Below are 18,164 nucleotides of genomic sequence, written 5' to 3'. Positions count from 1 at the left end.
CCCAGATGTTAGCTCAGGGCCAGTCTTCCTCAGGAAAAAAAAAAAAAGAGGAGGATTGGCATCAGATGTTAGCTCAGGGCTGATCTTCCTCACAAAAAAATAATAATAAGATCAAAGCTTTGTTCAAAAAGCAGCTCTAAGACAAAATATTGACCAAATGCAATGTGTAGACCTTCTTTGGATGCTGATTCAAACAAACCAAAGGTAGAAAACATTTGAGACAAATTAACATTGACAAGGTATTTGATGACATTGAGGAATTACTGATTTTTTAGGTGTGATAATGTTATTAGAGTTTGTTTTAAAAATAAAAAGTTCTTAGTGTCTATTGACAGATAAATGGATAAGCAAAATGTGGCATATACACAAAATAGAATATTATTCAGCCTTAAAAAGGAAGGACATTCTGACACATGCTACAACATGGATAAACCTTGAGGACATTATTCTAAGTGAAATAAGCCAATCACCAAAAAGACAAATACTGTATGATTCTACTTATATGAGGTACCTAGAGTAGTCAGATTCACAGAGACAGAAAGTAGAACGGTGGCTGCCAGGGGCTGGGGGAGGGGGATGGGGAGTCATTGTATAATGGGTACAGAGGTTGTTTTGCAAGATGAAAAGAGTTCTGGAGATGGTTGGTGGTGATGGTTGCACAATATGAATGTACTTTAAACCACTGAACTGTATACTTAAAAATGGTTAAGATGGTGAATTTTATGTTATGTATATTTTGCCACAATTTTTAAAAATTGGAAAAAAAATAAAGAGTTCTCTTTTGGAGATACATCTTAAAGTATTTAAGAACAAAATATGATGTCTGGAATTAGCTTCAAAATAATTTGGCCGTGAATGAGGACACAACCAAAACCAGCCACGTGTTGGTAAGCAACCATTCTTGTTTTACTCAACCTTTCTCAAGTTTTAGCAGAATAGGATTGGATGCTCTCTAGACACAGTTGTACACTTAAGTGGACCTAGGTTTTCCAACAAGTCATTTTATTCTTAGTTTGGGGATCAATGCTGGGTCAACATGGCAACATTCTGATTTCAACTCCAAATATCATCAAGAATTTGTACCCAATCTCCTGAGCATAGTAGGTTCTTAAGTATTAGTGACTGAGTCCAGTTCCTCATATAAAAGCATATGCACACATTCATGGCATTTGGAAAAGGTAAAAGTGCCTCACAAACATAAGACAGTATCTTAACATCTGGAAATATGGACCAAAAATAAGTCAGAACTATTAGAACCAGAGGAAATGAAGACAATGGTACTCAACCAAGGGTGGTATCTTGCAGTCTTTGGAAACAGCCAGGGAAATTTTAATTGTACAAGGACTAGAGAACAGTTTCTGGGCTGGGGCCAGGAATCCCACAATCCTGGGATTGGGACAATCGTACAAAAAGAACTTTTACATTTAAAATACCAAATAACACTGAGTTTTACTCCATATGCAGAAAACAGTCCCAGAGAAGTGATGTGCCCAAAGCTAGGTTTTTTTCATTAGTTAGTAGAAATAACTAAGGACTCCTGATTTCTTAGAATAATTATTCTGACAGGTAACCTAGCTACACATTTAAAACAGTCCATGTAAGAGTTAATCAAAAGTAGACAAAACACCATCTAATGATCCTTTTTAGTTCTCAAGCCCTGCAATTAAACAAATCCAAGTTCAAATCTGACACAGGAGACAACGTAAAAAGAAACTACTCATCTGACAGTCCTGTGGTTGCTATATTTAAGGGGCTTAGGGAGAGCAGTCTGACTGGGAGGGTTACAGCTGTGTTTACACAAGACTGTTGGTGAAAAAACCAATTGCCCGAATCAAAGAGCCAGAAGCTCCATTTGCCCTGCATGCCTCTGTGTTTTCATGCCTCTGTGCCTTTGAATATGCTAGTCCTTTTTCCTTCGGTACCTGTCTCCTTGCCAGGCTCATTCATTGCCTTGTCCCAGTGGCCAGCACAAGGATGTTAAATAGTTAACTAGTAAAGGAGTTACTTATTTTAAGCAGTCAGATTTAGTTCACCTGCAATTTAACAAAATATATTTTAATATTTCAAAATTACGAGCAACCTTTCCTAGCTTAAAGAGGGAGCTTTGTAAATGATGGCCTATGAAGAATGATGATATTAAGGTCTCTTCTAGAACTTACCTAAAATTCTAGGGCTAGGTTAGTTCAGGGTAGTTAAAAAACTACATTTGTATAGTGCTTTACAGAACCTCTCTCAAATTACACTACTGCAGGTTTTCTGTATTTTAAAACCAATGCATAAGACCCTATATTTATCCCTGTTAAATGTCAACTAGTTGGATTCCAGCCTGTCAAGATCTGTTTGGATTCTAATTCTGTCACTGAACTTTGCTATCCCAGCTCTGTGGCATCCTTCTTCAGCCAGCTAAGAGTGATGCTAATCTCTCCCCAGCATGGAGGCCACCAGCAGGCCTCAAGCAAGAGAATCAGAAGAAAATGTGGAACAGACAGAACACAGAAAATTTGGTGAAGCAACAAAGGAAAGAAAAATCAAAAAAGAGCAGGGGAAAGCAAAGAAATACTTACAGGATGGGGTGACAGTGTTCCAACAACTACTGCTCCAGAAGGATATTGATGAAGAATACTGCCCAATATATGCTGTTATCTGTATGTGATCTTAAAAGAAAGATCTTCAAACTGTATTAAGTTACAAAAGCAAAGGGCAGGAGAATATTTCTAGTTGGATTCCTTTAATCATTTTCTGCAAGATATAATGGTTTCCTTAATAGTGGTTTCTTCTGGGGAGAAAGACCCAGAGGTTGAACAGAAAGGCTTTAATCTTCAATTACACTTTCTGTTTGGGGCTATGCTCCCCGTATATATGTATTACTTTAAAGCTTGCTCCAGAAAGACTTTTGCCCCAGCTATAGAATGCCCAAGAACCTGGTAGAGAGGAAACTTGACTAAGATCCTCCTAGGACTTGATAAGATCTTTCAACCCAATAAATTCAAGAAGTACTGGGAATCTTGTGCATTTTAGGGATTTTGAACATTTAAATGTATTCTATGGTGATGAGTTGTTTTTCCAAAGAGGCCCTATTTAAATTCATTTAATATATGTGGTCACTCACCATGCCACTGTTGTGGGACTCTCACAAAGGCTCACCTCCCACATGCTCCGTCCAGGGGCGCAAGTGGTTACTTTCCTTACTTTGTAAACAAGAAAGTCAGAAGGTAAATGACTGGCCCAGTATCTATTCCAATACAAAGATCATCAGTCCACCAAGAGGGAAAATTTAACAGCTTACACAAGACTTGAAAAAAGTTTTACACAGGTGTACAACAATTTTAGGACACAATGAGCCTACCATTGTTTTGCCTTAGTATATCAAAAACCATTTCACAAAATAAGATTGCAACATAAACCAAACATGTACTGGGCTGTGGACAGTGTCCCCTTTCAGAGTGACTCCCGGGAGCCTCTCCAGCAGATACAGGTGCTCATGAACTGTTTTCAGTCCAAGCTCAATCTACTCCTTCGAGTTCAGCTTTCCCTCCTCACATGTAAAAAGGCTTCAAAAATTGAACTCTTTCTTTAATTATGAATAATGACTAACATCTGGAAGATTGGTTCCACCAAGCTGTGAGTGAGACTCAGCTGGGAAGAAATGCCCAAGTCCCACCCCACCTGTCAGAGATTCTGATTTAAAGTTTGAGGTGGGCAACTGCAGAGTTGTTTTTAAAGTCCCAGCCTAGACTGAGAAGCACTGACTAAGACCAGTGACCACCTTGCTCCTATAATTTACAAAGCTCATAGTCTGCAGACTCTCTGTCTGTTAAGAACATCACTTCAGGGATATGCTACATAATCAAAACCTTAAGGGAACACATTTATATGTTCTCGATATGTGTATCGAGCTGTACCACATTTCAAAACTCTTACAAACCACCTGCTGCTTTTTGATACAGTTGGGAGAAAATTACCTAGGGCTCATAATAGAATTCCTCTGCCACCGAACTGTTCAGCCATTCCTCTTCTGAATCAAGGTGTCATCAATTCTTAGCCCTTTAGCTTTTTTTGCATTCTCAGGGATCACAAACAGCAACAAGTTTCAAACTCCGATATCTGAATTTAAAAATAGTTCAGATAGAGTGACGTCAGCAACATGGCAGAGTGACCTGTTTCCTGTATCTCTCCCCCTTCGAACTACAACTAAAAGGACATTTATTGATCAGCAGAGGATACCCACACAGCATATCAGGATGCCTGAGAGACCCACACAGCTATATATCTGAAGGTGGATGGAGTACCCCCCAAGGAGGTGGTGGAGATAGGTGACCCCAGGCAGCCCAGTGCATGCGTGAGACTGCTTTCCTGGCTAGAGTGACCATAGCATCGCTGCAGCCCTAAAGGTGGGAGTGTGCCTCGGCACGACTATGAAAACAGGTGACAGCACTGAGCCCCGGTGTGATCACTTCCCCATCTGGTGGGAGAGTCCTCAAGGCTACGCAGCCCACAGAGAGCAGTGCAGGCTTGGACCCAGTGGGGAAGCCCCATCCACCAAGCACAAAGGCTGGTGTGACCTAGGAGCAGAGGGCAGCTGAGCTGCCAACCAGGTGAACAAGCTCCTGGCTGCCATGAATGCCCACAGTACCACTGCGGCCCGGAAGCGGGGAAGCATGTCTCAGCAGGACTGTGGGAGCAGGCAGCAGTAGCCCTGAGCCCCATGTGATCACTCTCTTGTCCAGTGGGAGAGTCCACAACCCCACCGCGGTCCCTGGGAGTGGCTTTGGCTCGGTCCCAGAGGGGAGGGCCTGCCCACCAAGCACAATGGTTGGTGTGACCTAGAAGCAGACGGCAGCTGAGCTACAAGTCTGGGCGAACCAAATGAGCTCCCGGCTGCTGTGAATGCCCATAGTACTGCTGCAGCCCTGAAGAAGGGAGCACAACTCCACAGACTGTGGGAGCAGGAGGCAGTAGCCCTGAGCCCCCGTGTGATCACTCTCTCATCCAGTGGGAGAGTCCACAACCCCACTGTGATCCCAGGGAGTGGCTTTGGTTCAGTCTCAGAGGGGAGGTCCTGCCCACCAAGCACAATGGCTGGTTCAACCTAGGAGCAGAAGGCAGCACAAACCAAACAAGCTCCCAGCTGCTGTGAACCGCTGCCCATAGTACTGCTGCCGCCCCAAAGCGGGGAGCACAACTCCACGGGACTGTGGGAGCAGGCGGCAGCAGCCCTGAGCCTCCCACATGACTATTTTCCCATTTGGTGGAAGACCCCACAGGGCCATGGTGACCCCAAGGAGTGGCCCAGGCTTGGACAGGCACAGCTAATGGTGATCATGGCAGCAGGCTCAGAATACACAGCTCCTGCCCCCACCAGGTGGCGGCAGATGGAACCTGCATCCAGAAACTATCAGCATGCAGCGGCACAAATGCACTCCATCAAATGGTATAAAGAAATATATTAATACTCCAGACCAGAAGGAAAAAGACAAACATCCAGAAATCAATCTTGAAGGCACTAAAATCTACAATCTAAACGACAGAGAATTCAAGACAGCCATTATAAGAAAACTCAACGAGTTACAAGAGAATTCTGAAAGACAATTCAATGAAATCAGGAACCAAATTACTGAACAAAGGGAATTCTTCACAAAAGAGATCAAAACTATAAAGAAAAACCAATCAGAATTGTTGGAGATGAAAAACACAATGGATAAGATAAAGAAATATCTGGAGTCCTTAAACAACAGAGCTGATAATATGGAGGATAGAATTAGCAATCTAGAACACAGGAATACAGAAATGCTTCAGATGGAGGAAGAGAGAACTTAGACTAAAAAGAAATGAAGAAATTCTCCGAAAAATATCCAACTCAATTAGGAAACGCAACATAAAGATTATAGGTATTCCAGAGGGAAAAAGAATCAGAGAGCTTGTTCAAAGAACAATAACTGAGAACTTCCCAAACCTGGAGGAGCTGGAACTACATGTAAAAGAAGCCAACAGAACTTCTAATTACATCAACGTAAAAAGACCTTCTCCAAGGTATATATTAGTAAAGCTGGCAAAAATCAATGACAAAGAAAAAATATTAAGGGCAGCAAGACAGAAGATTATAACCTACAAAGGAACCCCTATCAGGCTTTCAGCGGATTTCTCAGCAGAAACCCTACAGGTTAGGAGAGTGGAATGATATATTCAAAATTTTGAAAGACAAAAACTTTCAGCCAAGAATACTATATCCAGTGAAAATATCTTTCAGATATGATGGAGAAATAAAAACTTTCCCAGATAAACAAAAGCTGAGGGAGTTCATTGCCACAAGACTGACCCTACAAGATTTGATCAAGAAGGCCCTCAGATCTGGAAAAAAAAAAAAGAAGAAAGGGTTTACAAAGCCTTGAGCAAGGAGATAAATAGGCAGACAAAATCAGAAAATTGCAACTCTCTATCAGAACAGATTAGCAAACAATCATAACTCTAAAGATAAAGGGAAAGAAAACATTGAAAATAAATACTCCCACTTCATTTTAACCACAAATTCACAACAAATAACGGAATAAACTGTGACAACAACTTAGAAGGGGAAGAGGAAAGGGATGAAACCTGCTTAGACTAGGGGAAAAAGAGGCTATCAGGGAATGGACTATCTCATCTATGATATCTTTTATACAAACCTCATGGTAACAACTAAACAAAAAATCAGAACAAAGACACAAATGATAAAGAGAAAACTGAGAAAACCATCATAGAGAGTCACCAGAACTGGCAGAACTGGCAGTCAGAAATATATGGGATGAGAAACAAGAGAAATACATAACAACTGAAAGCAAGTGATAAAATGGCAGCATTAAGCCCTCATATATCAATAATCACTCTAAACATAAATGCATTGAATTTCACAATCAAAAGACACAGAGTGGCTGGATGGATTAAAAAACAAGACCCAACAATTTGCCGCCTCCAGGAAAAACATCTCAGCTCTAAAGACAAACACAGGCTTAGAGTGAAGGAAGGGAAGACGATACTCCAAGCTAACGGCAAATGAAAGCAGGTGTTGCCATACTTATACCAGACAAAGTAGGCTGCAAGGTAAAACAAGTAATGAGAGACAAAGAGGGGTAACATATAATGACAAAAGGGACACTCCACCAAGAAGACATTTCACTTATGAATACATATGCACCCAACACAGGAGCACCAAAGTACATAAAGCAACTATTAACAAATCTAAAAGGAGATATCAACAACAACACAATAATAGTAGGGGACCTTAACACCCCACTTACATCAATGGATAGAACATCCAGACAGAAAGTCAATACGGAAATAGTGGACTTAAAAAATTAGACCAGGGGCCAGCCCCATAGCATAGCGGTTAAGTGCGCGCGCTCCACTGCTGGCGGCCCGGGTTCGGATCCCGGGTGCGCACCGATGCACCGCTTGTCAGGCCATGCTGTGGCGGCATCTCATATAAAGTGGAGGAAGATGGGCATGGATGTTAGCTCAGGGCCAGTCTTCCTCAGCAAAAAGAGGAGGATTGGCATAGATGTTAGCTCAGGGCTGATCTTCCTCACAAAAAAAAAATTAGACCAGATGGACTTCATAGATATATAGAGAGAGCACTCCATCCAAACACAGCAGAATACACATTCTTCTCAAGTGCACATGGAACACTCTCAAGGATAGACCATGTGTTGGGAAAGAAGGCAAGCTTCTATAAATTTAAGAAGATTGAAATCATAACAAGCATCTTTTCCGACCATAATGCTATCAAACTAGAAATCAACTGCAAGAAAATAACTAGGAAAGTGACAAAGATGTGGAGATTAAACAACATGCTACTGAACAACCAATGGACACTGAAGAAATTAAAGGAGAAATCAAAGAATAGCTGCAGACAAATGAAAATGAAAATACCATACCAACTCATATGGGATGCAGCAAAAGTGGTCCTGAGAGGGAAATTCAAGTAATACAGGCCCACCTTAACAAACAAGAAAAATCCCAAATAAGCAATCTTAAACTACACCTAAGAGAATTAGAACAAGAAGAACAAAGCCCAAAGTCAGCAGAAGGAGGGAAATAATAAAAATTAGAGCAGAAATAAATGAAATTGAAACCAAAAAAACAGTAGAAAGGATCAATGAAACAAAGAGCTGGTTCTTTGAGAAGATAAACAAAATTGCCAAACCCTTAGCCAGGCTCACCAAGAAAAAAAAGAGAGAAGGCTCATATAAATAAAATTAGAAATCAAAGAGGAGAAATTACAATGGATACCACAGAAACAAAAGATGATAAGAGAATACTACAAAAAACTATATGCCAACAAATTGGACAATCTAGAAGAAATGGATAAATTCTTAGACTCATACAACCTCCCAAAATTGAATCAAGAAGAAATAGAGAATCTGAACAGATCAACCACAAGAGATCGAAACAGTAATCAAAAACCTCCCAAAAAATAAAAGTCCAGGACCAGATGGCTTCTCCAGAGAATTTTACCAAACATTCAAAGAAGATTTAATACCCATCCTTCTCAAAATATTCCAAAAATCAGAGGAAGACGGAACACTCCCTAACACACTCTACGAAGCCAATATCACCAATACCAAAGCCAGACAAGGACAACACAAAGAACGAAAATTACAGGCCAATATCACTGATGAACATAGATGCAAAAATCTTCAACAAAATACTGGCAAAGCGAATACAGCAATACATTAAAAAGATCATACAACACAATCAAGTAGGATTTATACCAGGGACACAGGGATGGTTTAACACTGCAAATCAATGTGATACACCACATTAACAAAACGAGGAATAAAAACCACATGATCATCTCAATAGATGCAGAGAAAGCATGTGACAAGATCCAACATCCATTTATGATAAAAACTCTCAAGAAAATGGGTATAGAAGGAAAGTACCTCAACATAATAAAGGCCATATATGACAAACCCACAGCCAACATCATACTCAATGGGGAAAAACTGAAAGCCATCCCTCTAAGAACAGGAACAAGACAAGGGTGCCCACTCTCACCACTGTTATTCAACATAGTACTGGAGGTTTTGGCCAGAGCAATTAGGCAAGAAACAGGAATAAAAGGAATCCAAATAAGTGATGAAGAAGTGAAACTCTTGCTGTTTGCAGCTGACATGATTTTATACATAGAAAACCCTAAAGAATCCATCAGAAAACTATTAGAAATCATCAACAACTATAGCAAAGTTGCAGGGTACAAAATCAACTTACAAAGATCAGATGCATTTCTATACTCTAATAATAAACTGACTGAAAGAGAACTCAAGAATACAATCCCGTTTACAATCGCAATCAAAAGAATAAAATATCTAGGAATAAATTTAACCAAGGAGGTAAAAGACCTATACAACAAAAACTATTAGACATTATTAAAAGAAATCGATGATGACATAAAGAAATGGAATGATATTCCATGCACATGGATTGAAAGAATATAGTTAAAATGTCCACAGTACCTAAAGCAATCTACAGATTCAACGCAATCCCAATCACAATCCCAAGGACAATCTTCACAGAAATAGAACAAAGAATCCTAAAATTCATATGGGGCAATAAAAGACTGACTAGCTACTGCAATCCTGAGAAAAAAGAACAAAGCTGGAGGCATCACAATCCCTGACTTCAAAATATACTACACAACTATAATAATCAAAACAGCACGGTACTGATACAAAAACAGACACACAGATCAATGGAACAGAACTGAAAGCCCAGAAATAAAACCACACATCTACAGACAGCTAATCTTTGACAAAGGAGCTAAGGACATACAGTGGAGAAAGAAAAGTCTCTTCAATAAATGGTGCTGGGAAAGCTGGACAGCCACATGCAAAAGAATGAATGTAGACCACTGTCTTAGACCACACACAAAAATTAACTCAAAACGGATCTAAGACTTGAAGGTAAGACTTCAAACTATAAAACTCCTAGAAGAAAATATAGGCAGTACACTCTTTGACATCAGTCTTAGAGGGATCTTTTCGAATTCCATGTCTACTGGAACAAGGGAAACAAAAGAAAAAATAAACAAGTGGGACTTCATCAGATTAAAGAGCTTCTGCAAGGCAAAGGAAACCAGGATCAAAACGAAAAGACAACCCACCAGCTGGGAGAAAATATTTGCAAATCATATATCTGAAAAGGGGTTAATCTCTATAATATATAAAGAACTCACACAACTGAACAATAAAAAAACAAACAACCCAATCAAAAAACGGGCAAAGGATATGAACAGATATTTTTCCAAGGAAGATATACAGATGGCCAATAGGCGCATGAAAAGATGTTCAACATCACTAACCATCAGAGAAATGCAAATCAAAACTAAACTAAGATGTCACCTTACACCTGTTAGAATGGCAATAATCACAAAGACAAAAAATAACAAATTTTGGAAAGGTTGTAGAGAAAAGGAAACCCTCATTCACTGCTGGTGGGAATGCAAACTGGTGCAGCCTCTATGAAAACGGTATGGAGATTACTCAAAAAATTAAAAATAGAAATACCTTATGATCCAGCTATCCCACTACTGTGTATTTACCTCAAGAGCTTGAACTCAACAATCCAAAGAGGCTTATGCACCCCTATGTTCATCACAGCATTATTCACTATAGCCAAGAAGCGGAAGGAACCCAAGTGTCCATCAACAGATGACTGGATAAAGATGATGTGGTGTATATATATACAATGGAATACTACTCAGCCATAAAAAAACCCAAAATCATCCCATTTGCAACAACATGGATGGACCTGGAGGGTATTATCTTAAGTGAAATAAGCCAGACAGAGAAGACAAACACTGTATGATTTCACTCATATGTGCAAGATAAACTAACACACCGTCAGAGAGAACAGTTTGGTGGTTAACGGGGGAAATGGGTTGAGGGTGGGCACAAGAGATGAAGGGGCGCATTTATAGATGACTAACAAATAATAATGTACCACTGAAATTTCACAATGTTATAAACTATTATGACATCAACAAAACAAAAAAATAGTTCAACTAGTAAGTGTAATACAAGAAAAATATTTCTACAGAACCAGTCCTCTCAAAACCAGGGTGACAAGATAAATAAATCGAAATACATTACTATGATCTTACGCTGAAGAGGAATGCTTTATTACTATGCACTATATGTAAAAGTGCAGCTTCTGCTCTAGGTGCATTCCTGAAAAGTTTATTTCTTTTTCCCACTGACCACTATAAAACTACTGTTTTTCCTCTGCGGAAAACCTGGTCTGAGAATTTTCATAAGAAACAAATAAAAATTAAAAACAAAAAAATTAATATTCTTACAATTAGATTCACAAAAGTGGCTGGAATTATTTTTCTCTGCATGGCACAGAAACCAAGATCTAGAGGAAAAACTAAATTTAAATGAATAGAACTGATATTTTATCACTCATTGGTCTATATTCTCTCCTTCCTAATGTTGTACAACTGGAGAAATGATTTCTACTTTCTTTTCTTAAGGAATTTTTGGTTTGGGGGAGTGATCAGGTGGACAGAGGTGAGGCAGAAATAAAGCAAGGTCAGTGAGGCAAGCCAGAGCACTCTTAATAGACTTACAGTAGGTTGGTCACAAGTGAGCAGTCTGGAGGGCCTGGAAAAGCCTACAAACCTTGTCATTAGACAATCTACATTATAACTGATCAGTCACTGATTACACAAACATTTTATTATGAAATTGGTTTCATTCCTTCAAAGATCTGAGGGCCTATTATGTATCAGGCAGTGGGAATACAATTGCAAATAAGAGGAGATCCTGCCCTCCCTGAGCTTGTGGTCCCCCAGGGAAAATGAACAACTATAATAGCATGGCATGAGGGCCATCATAAGGAAAGCCCCAAAGGCCACGGGGGCACAGAGGAAGGGCTCCTAACTCTGATAAGTCAGGGACAGCTTTCAGAGAGTGTCACTTAAGCAGACACCAGAAGGCTAAGCAGCACTTGGTTGGGTAATGAGAGGGGTGAGGGGAGGAATGTGCCTGGAAAGAGGCAATGGCACATGCCAAAGCCCAAGGGCAAGAGTGTCAGGCTCCAGAGAAGGTCTCGAAGAACGAAGAACGAGAAGGGGAGCGCAAGATTGCTGAGCAGATGCTAGATTAGGCAGGACTTTACATGGCACTTAGGAGTCTGGCATTTTCATTCTGGAGGCAGCAAGGAACCACGCACTGACAGACTTTTAAGTAGATGTTTATCCTTGAGAAGATCTCTTTGCCTATGTGCTAGAGAATGGACCGCAGGAAGGCAAGACCAGCGGCAGACAACCACAGACAAAGTGAGTGCAGCTATCTAGGTGAGGAGTATTGGCACAGTCCAGGGCAGTGCCAGTCATGATGAGAGTGGCAGAATATGCCAAAAATGAACGGGAGGAAGAACCAACAGGATAGGGAGAACTCAGGAATGTCTCTTAGGTTCCTGGCTGGAAACTGAAGAAGATACATATTTGGGGAGAAAAGAGAACCCTATTTCTGAACATGATGTGTCTGAGGAACCTATGGATCATCCAATGGCCTTCTCCAACAGACAGCTGTCACAATGGCAATAAGAGCTGACAAGAACACAGTGCTTGATTATGTACCACACACTGTTCGACACTTCACATTTATCACATTTATTATTATTATTTTTTTTGGTGAGGAAGATTAGCCCTGAGCTAACATCTGTTGCCAATCCTCCTCTTTTTGCTGAGGAAGATCGGCCCTCAGCTAACATCTGTGCCCATCTTCCTCCATTTTATGTGGGACACCTGCCACAGCATGGCTTGATAAGCAGTACATAGGTCTGCGCCCAGGATCTGAACCTGCGAACCCTGGGGCCACTGAAGCAGAGCACGTGCACTTAACCATTACGCCATTGGGCCAGCCCCTATCACACTTATTAACTCAAAACCTCACAATAACTCTACGAGGCAAGAACTATATTTATCTCTATTGTATAGACGTAGAGATGGAGGCGCAAAAAGGTTACAAAAGTTGCCCAAATTCGCATGGCCAGTAAGTGCCTGAGTCCAAATTCAAACCCTTCCATTTGGCCTCAGTCTGTGCTCTTAACCAGAGCCTGCTATTGCCTCTCCTACACACACTTCTGAGGCTCAGCAAAAATATGCAGCTTGCCTGGGAACACTGAGCATATGGGAATACATACAATCACCCAGTAGAGCATACTGAATGAAAAGATAAAGGGGTTCAAGACAGACCCCAGGCTCATGCATATGAGGAACCTACAAAGGAAACTGGGGTGTGGGCAGAGAGGTAGGAGGAACCCTGGGAGATGAAATCAGCAGAGAAAGGGTCCTGAGAAGGCAGTAAAGCACAGTGTCAAATGCAGCTGGAAAGTCATGCAAGATGTTTGTGATGCTGGGGCTTTGAGTTTACCTTTTATAGTGGGGTTGGCAAACTACAACCTGTTTTGTATGGCCCAACTAAAAATTGGTTTTACATTTTTTAGAAGGTTAAAAAAAAAAAAGGAAGAATATGTGACTTGTGACCTTGGCAAGAAGAGATGGAAGAGAACAGTGGGGACAAAAACCAGACAGAAGGTTACTGAGGAACATAAGGGAAGTGATGGAGGGATAAGGCAATTCTTTCACAACGTGTGGCTGTGAGGTAAGAGGTTCAAGGGGACAGGAGAGAGACAGAGTTTGTTTGCAAAGATGGAAGATAACGAGCATGGTTGAACACAAACAGGAAGAAGCCGTCAAGAGGGAAGGGATGAAAACACCAGAAACAGAAGATGTTACTGAGCAAGCCCCAGTTAAAGGTGGGAAGGATGTAGGATCCCTAACACAGACAAGAGAAAAAACCTCGCTTCTGAGGTAAAAGGCAGGAAAGGGTGACCACAGACAAGTCTGTAATGCTGCAGGCATGAAGGTGAGGAACATCCCTCGTTTATGGCTTCTGTTTCTCCAATCATCTGCTGGCAGCGAGTGGGAGTAGCAGGATCACAGATTTAAGGAACAGGCGGAAGTTGCGAAATGTCTGCAGTGAAGGGAGAGTGTGCAGACTCTGGAAACAAGGAGTGCAGAGCAGCCTCAACACCTGGTTAACGCTAGAGACCACAAACCACAGAGTTCCCTTCACATGGCCTGTACACCACAAGCCACAAATATTTCCCAGATAATAGAATATATCCCTTCAAGACATTATGAACTTTGATGGGACTTTACAATGCCTTACTGCTTCCCTGCCTTTTGAAGAGAACATATTTAGATAGCAGGTAATGCACATGCTTTGGAGTCAGAGATCTGGGTTAGAACCCAAGCTCTGTCACTTACTAGCTGTGTAATTTTACCTGAACTATTTAACCTCACTGTGCCTCAGTTATCATGAGGATTAAATTAAATGAGATTTATAACATATATAGTATAGTGATTGGCAGGAGAAATGGCTCAATAAATGATAACTATATTATTATATAATTATCAGCAGTAGTTGTGTTTTGCTATTTCCCATTACTGGCAACTGGCTCAGCTTAGTGGCAGAATGGAGCCCAGAGAGGAGATGGGTGTTCAGGAGACTTCCACCTCCACACACCCCCAGCTGTATCACTCACCAAGTGACCAGGGCAGGATACTCTAGGTATCGAGTTTCCAATCTGCAGAATGGGAGGATTTGAATGGTCACTATCTGACTCCCAGGGCCTTTCTCATTTGGATACAGAATTAAAAGTGCTCTGCGTGGTGAAAACATGATCTTTCCATCCACCACATTCCTTGCTATACAGCTGTATAGTCAAAAAGACCTGAGTCTGAATCCTGCTCTTAGTCGCTGAACGACATAAGCCAGGTTATTTATTTAACATCTTTGTGCCTTGGTTTCCTCATCTAGAAAACAGAAGATCATGTGTGTCTTATGGGATTGTGATAATCTAACATACAGCACTTAGGACAGAGCCAGTGGCTCCTGTTCATCTAGCCCCATCTCCTCACCTGTAAAATGAGGATCCTATCAGCCTTGTCAGGTGTGACACGTGCGTGTGATGTGACTGAAGTACTGTGCATAGCCTGTACTGAACTCTTGTTCAAACACAGGCAGCCAATCTTTATTTTCCTGAGGCACAAATACTTTAGGAGAGCTACAGATAGAAAAAACTGGAAAAGCTCAACTTTGGGGGTGTTATTGTATTGAAAGGGTCTTTTAAAAACAAATCATGATTAATTTTCCTCTTTGGTCACACCCCTTGAAGCTCCTCCCCCACGAGCCCCCCCACTGACTCGGGTGGCCAAGAGAAGCAAACTCCGGGTAAAGGGCCGCGAAACGCAAGAGGAGCTCCGGCAGGGGCGCAGGGCTCAGGGCTGTAGAGCGCGGGCTGGGACCCACGTGCCCCGCCGGTCGGTCGGCCTTCCAGAGGCTCGGAGGGCACACGCAGACGTCGGTTCCATCACCCGGCGCCCTCGGCATGCCGTCGAGGTCGGCGCCGCCGAGAAGTGCTTCTCGACCACGACCCCCCGGAGCCGACCGTGGGGAGCGGATAACGGGTTTCAGCCACAGCACACCTGGCGGGTCTGCACATGCGACCCCGCGGCTCCCCCTGCACCGGCCGACGCCCCGACACCACCTGGGCGCCCCGGCCGCTTCCACCGGGGGCGGGGACGGGGTCGGGGGCCGCCGGCCAGTCGGCCGCTCCCGCCGGGTCCTCCGGGAGGTGTGGGCGCGGCTGACAGGACGGAGCGCGCGAGTCGCCTAGGGGCCCGCCCACCTTGGCGCCGGAGCCCGGGCCTCACCTGGAAGTGCTTCTGGAGGCGGATGGGGAGGATCTGCGCCATGGTGGGCGCAGGGCCGACGCAGCAGCGGGTCCCCTCGCGCGGGCTGGCGAGCTGGCAGGCTGACGGGCGGCAGCGGGGGCGGCAGCAGCCGCGCAGGCGCACTGCTCCGGGCCCGTCCCGCACGCGCCCACTTTTGCGCAGACCCTGCGCGGCATCCCTCCGCCCGCCGCCTGAGGGTCCGCGAAAAGTAGTCCGCGCGTCGTCCCGCTTCCGGTACCCCCCAGCAAGAGCGAGTCTGTGCTGCCCTGGGGGGTGGCCGGGGCAGCTGTGTGCGGGGCTGTGGGGTGTTCCCGGGCTAACCTCCCGGCCAGTGGCCAGAGCAGGTGTGCGCGTAAGGTGGATCGCGTCCCTGCCTGCAGTGGGCCGGTGCTCAGGCAGGTGTGCGCGGGCCGCAGACTAGGGGTGAGTCGCCCTCAGCTAGTTCGCGGAGTGAGGGGTTTTCAGCAGAGGTAAACCAAGTTCCTGGACTGCGCTTGCCTAGAGCCCATGTGTACAGGGTGGGCGGCCGGCGAAGTTCTGCCTCACACTCTGGACAGTTGAGTTCAGGGACACTTTTTTAATTCAGGCACAGATGTGCTAAAAACACCGCAAAGGGCGTTTCGGAAGTGTGTGTGCAGATGTGTTTCTTGGCAAGGCTCAGCTCCTGCGCCTTTAGGAAACATCGTTGCTGGCTCCTACATTTCTAGAGAATACTGTGTCGGAATATCAGTGCTGAGAGTCTGCAAAGATCACATCTAGCAGTAGCTGGACCAACCGAAGGCCAGTGAGGGTCACCTGGATTGCCTGTGACCGCACGATAGTAGTAGCTGGTCCGGAACTAGAGCCCACACCTGGTTTGCCCAGCAGTCGGTTGTTTTGTGAGGCACCGTTTGGAGATGTGTTTCGCATGCAGATGGCTCAGCTGCATAGAAGATGTTTGTCAGAGAAGGGGAGGCCTTGGGCATTCTGCTTTCACACTCCACAGCGTATTCGATATCCTTCTCTACGCTGCACATTGCTCACTGGTGATTTTAAGAAATGGGTGGCCCACTGTGACTAACACAGTGATGGTGCAATTGTTTGCACAATAGCTTCACAATCTAGTAGCCAAAAATATGTTAAAAAAGAGAACAGACTGTTCACTTTAAAATTAAATCTCTTTTCCAATATTAGCCAAGACCTCTGCCAACTGCCCTTTCAACATCCATATAGCCTCCTCACCTAACAACAGAGCCAATTTTTGCTGTAATACTACATTTCCTAAATCTCTCTATTTTGGCGATAATGTCGATGACCCCAAGTACCCTTTACCTTAAATATTATAAAAATCCTTTAGTATTAATAGTATCATTCCCTAAATCACCATCCTCCCCCACCCAGGGCTTTTTCCAGTCAAAACTAAAAATTTACACCCTTGAAGAAATGATTTTAAGAAAACTGTGGTTAAGCAAAATGGTAGGATTGGTAGTAAGTCAGGACCTCGTCCGGTGTCTAGACTTGTAAAGGAACTAAATGTTCTGACTTGAAAAGGATTCTAATATTCTCACTGCTGGTGGGTAACTTGCCAAGTAATCCTGAAAAGAACTTTCAATCCTTAGTGCTGATTTCTTATCTTCACAATAGAAATGATCAGCTCCCACAGCTCAATAAGACCAACAACCAAATAGAAAAATGGGCAAAAATATATGAACAAATAATGCATAAAAAAGAAATAAAACTGATTCTTTTTTATTTTTATTTTTCGTGAGGAAGATCAGCCCTGAGCTAACATCCATGCCAATCCTCCCCTTTTAACTGAGGAAGACCAGCCCTGAGCTAACATCTATTGCCAATCCTCCTCCTTTTTTTTTTTCCCAAAGCCCCAGCAGATAGCTGTATGTCACAGTTGTACATCCTTCTAGTTGCTGTATCTAGGACACCGCCTCAGCATCGCCGGACAAGCAGTGCATCAGTGCGCACCTGGGACCCGAACCCGGGCCGCCAGTAGCAGAGCACGTGCATTTAACCGCCAAGCCATGGGGCCGGCCTCAACTGATTCTTAAACATGAAAAAAATGCCTAATTTCACTCATAAGCAAAAGGCAAATTAAAACTATACTAATTATATATCTCTCTATATATTTATATATATATACACACACACACACTACACATATATACTTTATGTTTTTTTTACCTATCAAATCAGTAAAGTTCAAAAACTTTGATAACTCTGTGTTGGCAAGGGCATTAGGAGAGCAATTTGGTGACATCTATGCATATACACTTTAATATTCCACCTAGGGTATCTATTGTACAGTTATTCTTGCAGACTTTCATCCTACAAATAAAATTCCAAGGAAAATGAGCAGCTCATGGTAAAAAACAAAACAAAACAAACA

General features: G+C 42.8%; 1 protein-coding gene across 1 annotated transcript in view; it reads right to left on the bottom strand.

The window, feature by feature from the left end:
- Positions 1–15,861, bottom strand: part of CLTCL1 (clathrin heavy chain like 1) — a 124,262-nt gene extending 108,401 nt beyond the window's left edge. Inside the window, 1 exon segment of the mRNA XM_087423744.1 lies at positions 15,764–15,861. Within this exon segment, the coding sequence (XP_087279870.1) occupies positions 15,764–15,805 (42 nt within the window). The 5' untranslated portion in view covers positions 15,806–15,861.
- Positions 15,862–18,164: the final 2,303 nt, after the last annotated feature.

This window comes from Ceratotherium simum, chromosome 35 (assembly GCF_057802395.1).
Source record: "Ceratotherium simum simum isolate JZ-2026a chromosome 35, ASM5780239v1, whole genome shotgun sequence".
NCBI lineage: Eukaryota > Metazoa > Chordata > Mammalia > Perissodactyla > Rhinocerotidae > Ceratotherium > Ceratotherium simum.
The sequence above is the reverse complement of the archived record's forward strand: the minus strand, read 5'-3'. Positions and strand labels throughout refer to the sequence as shown.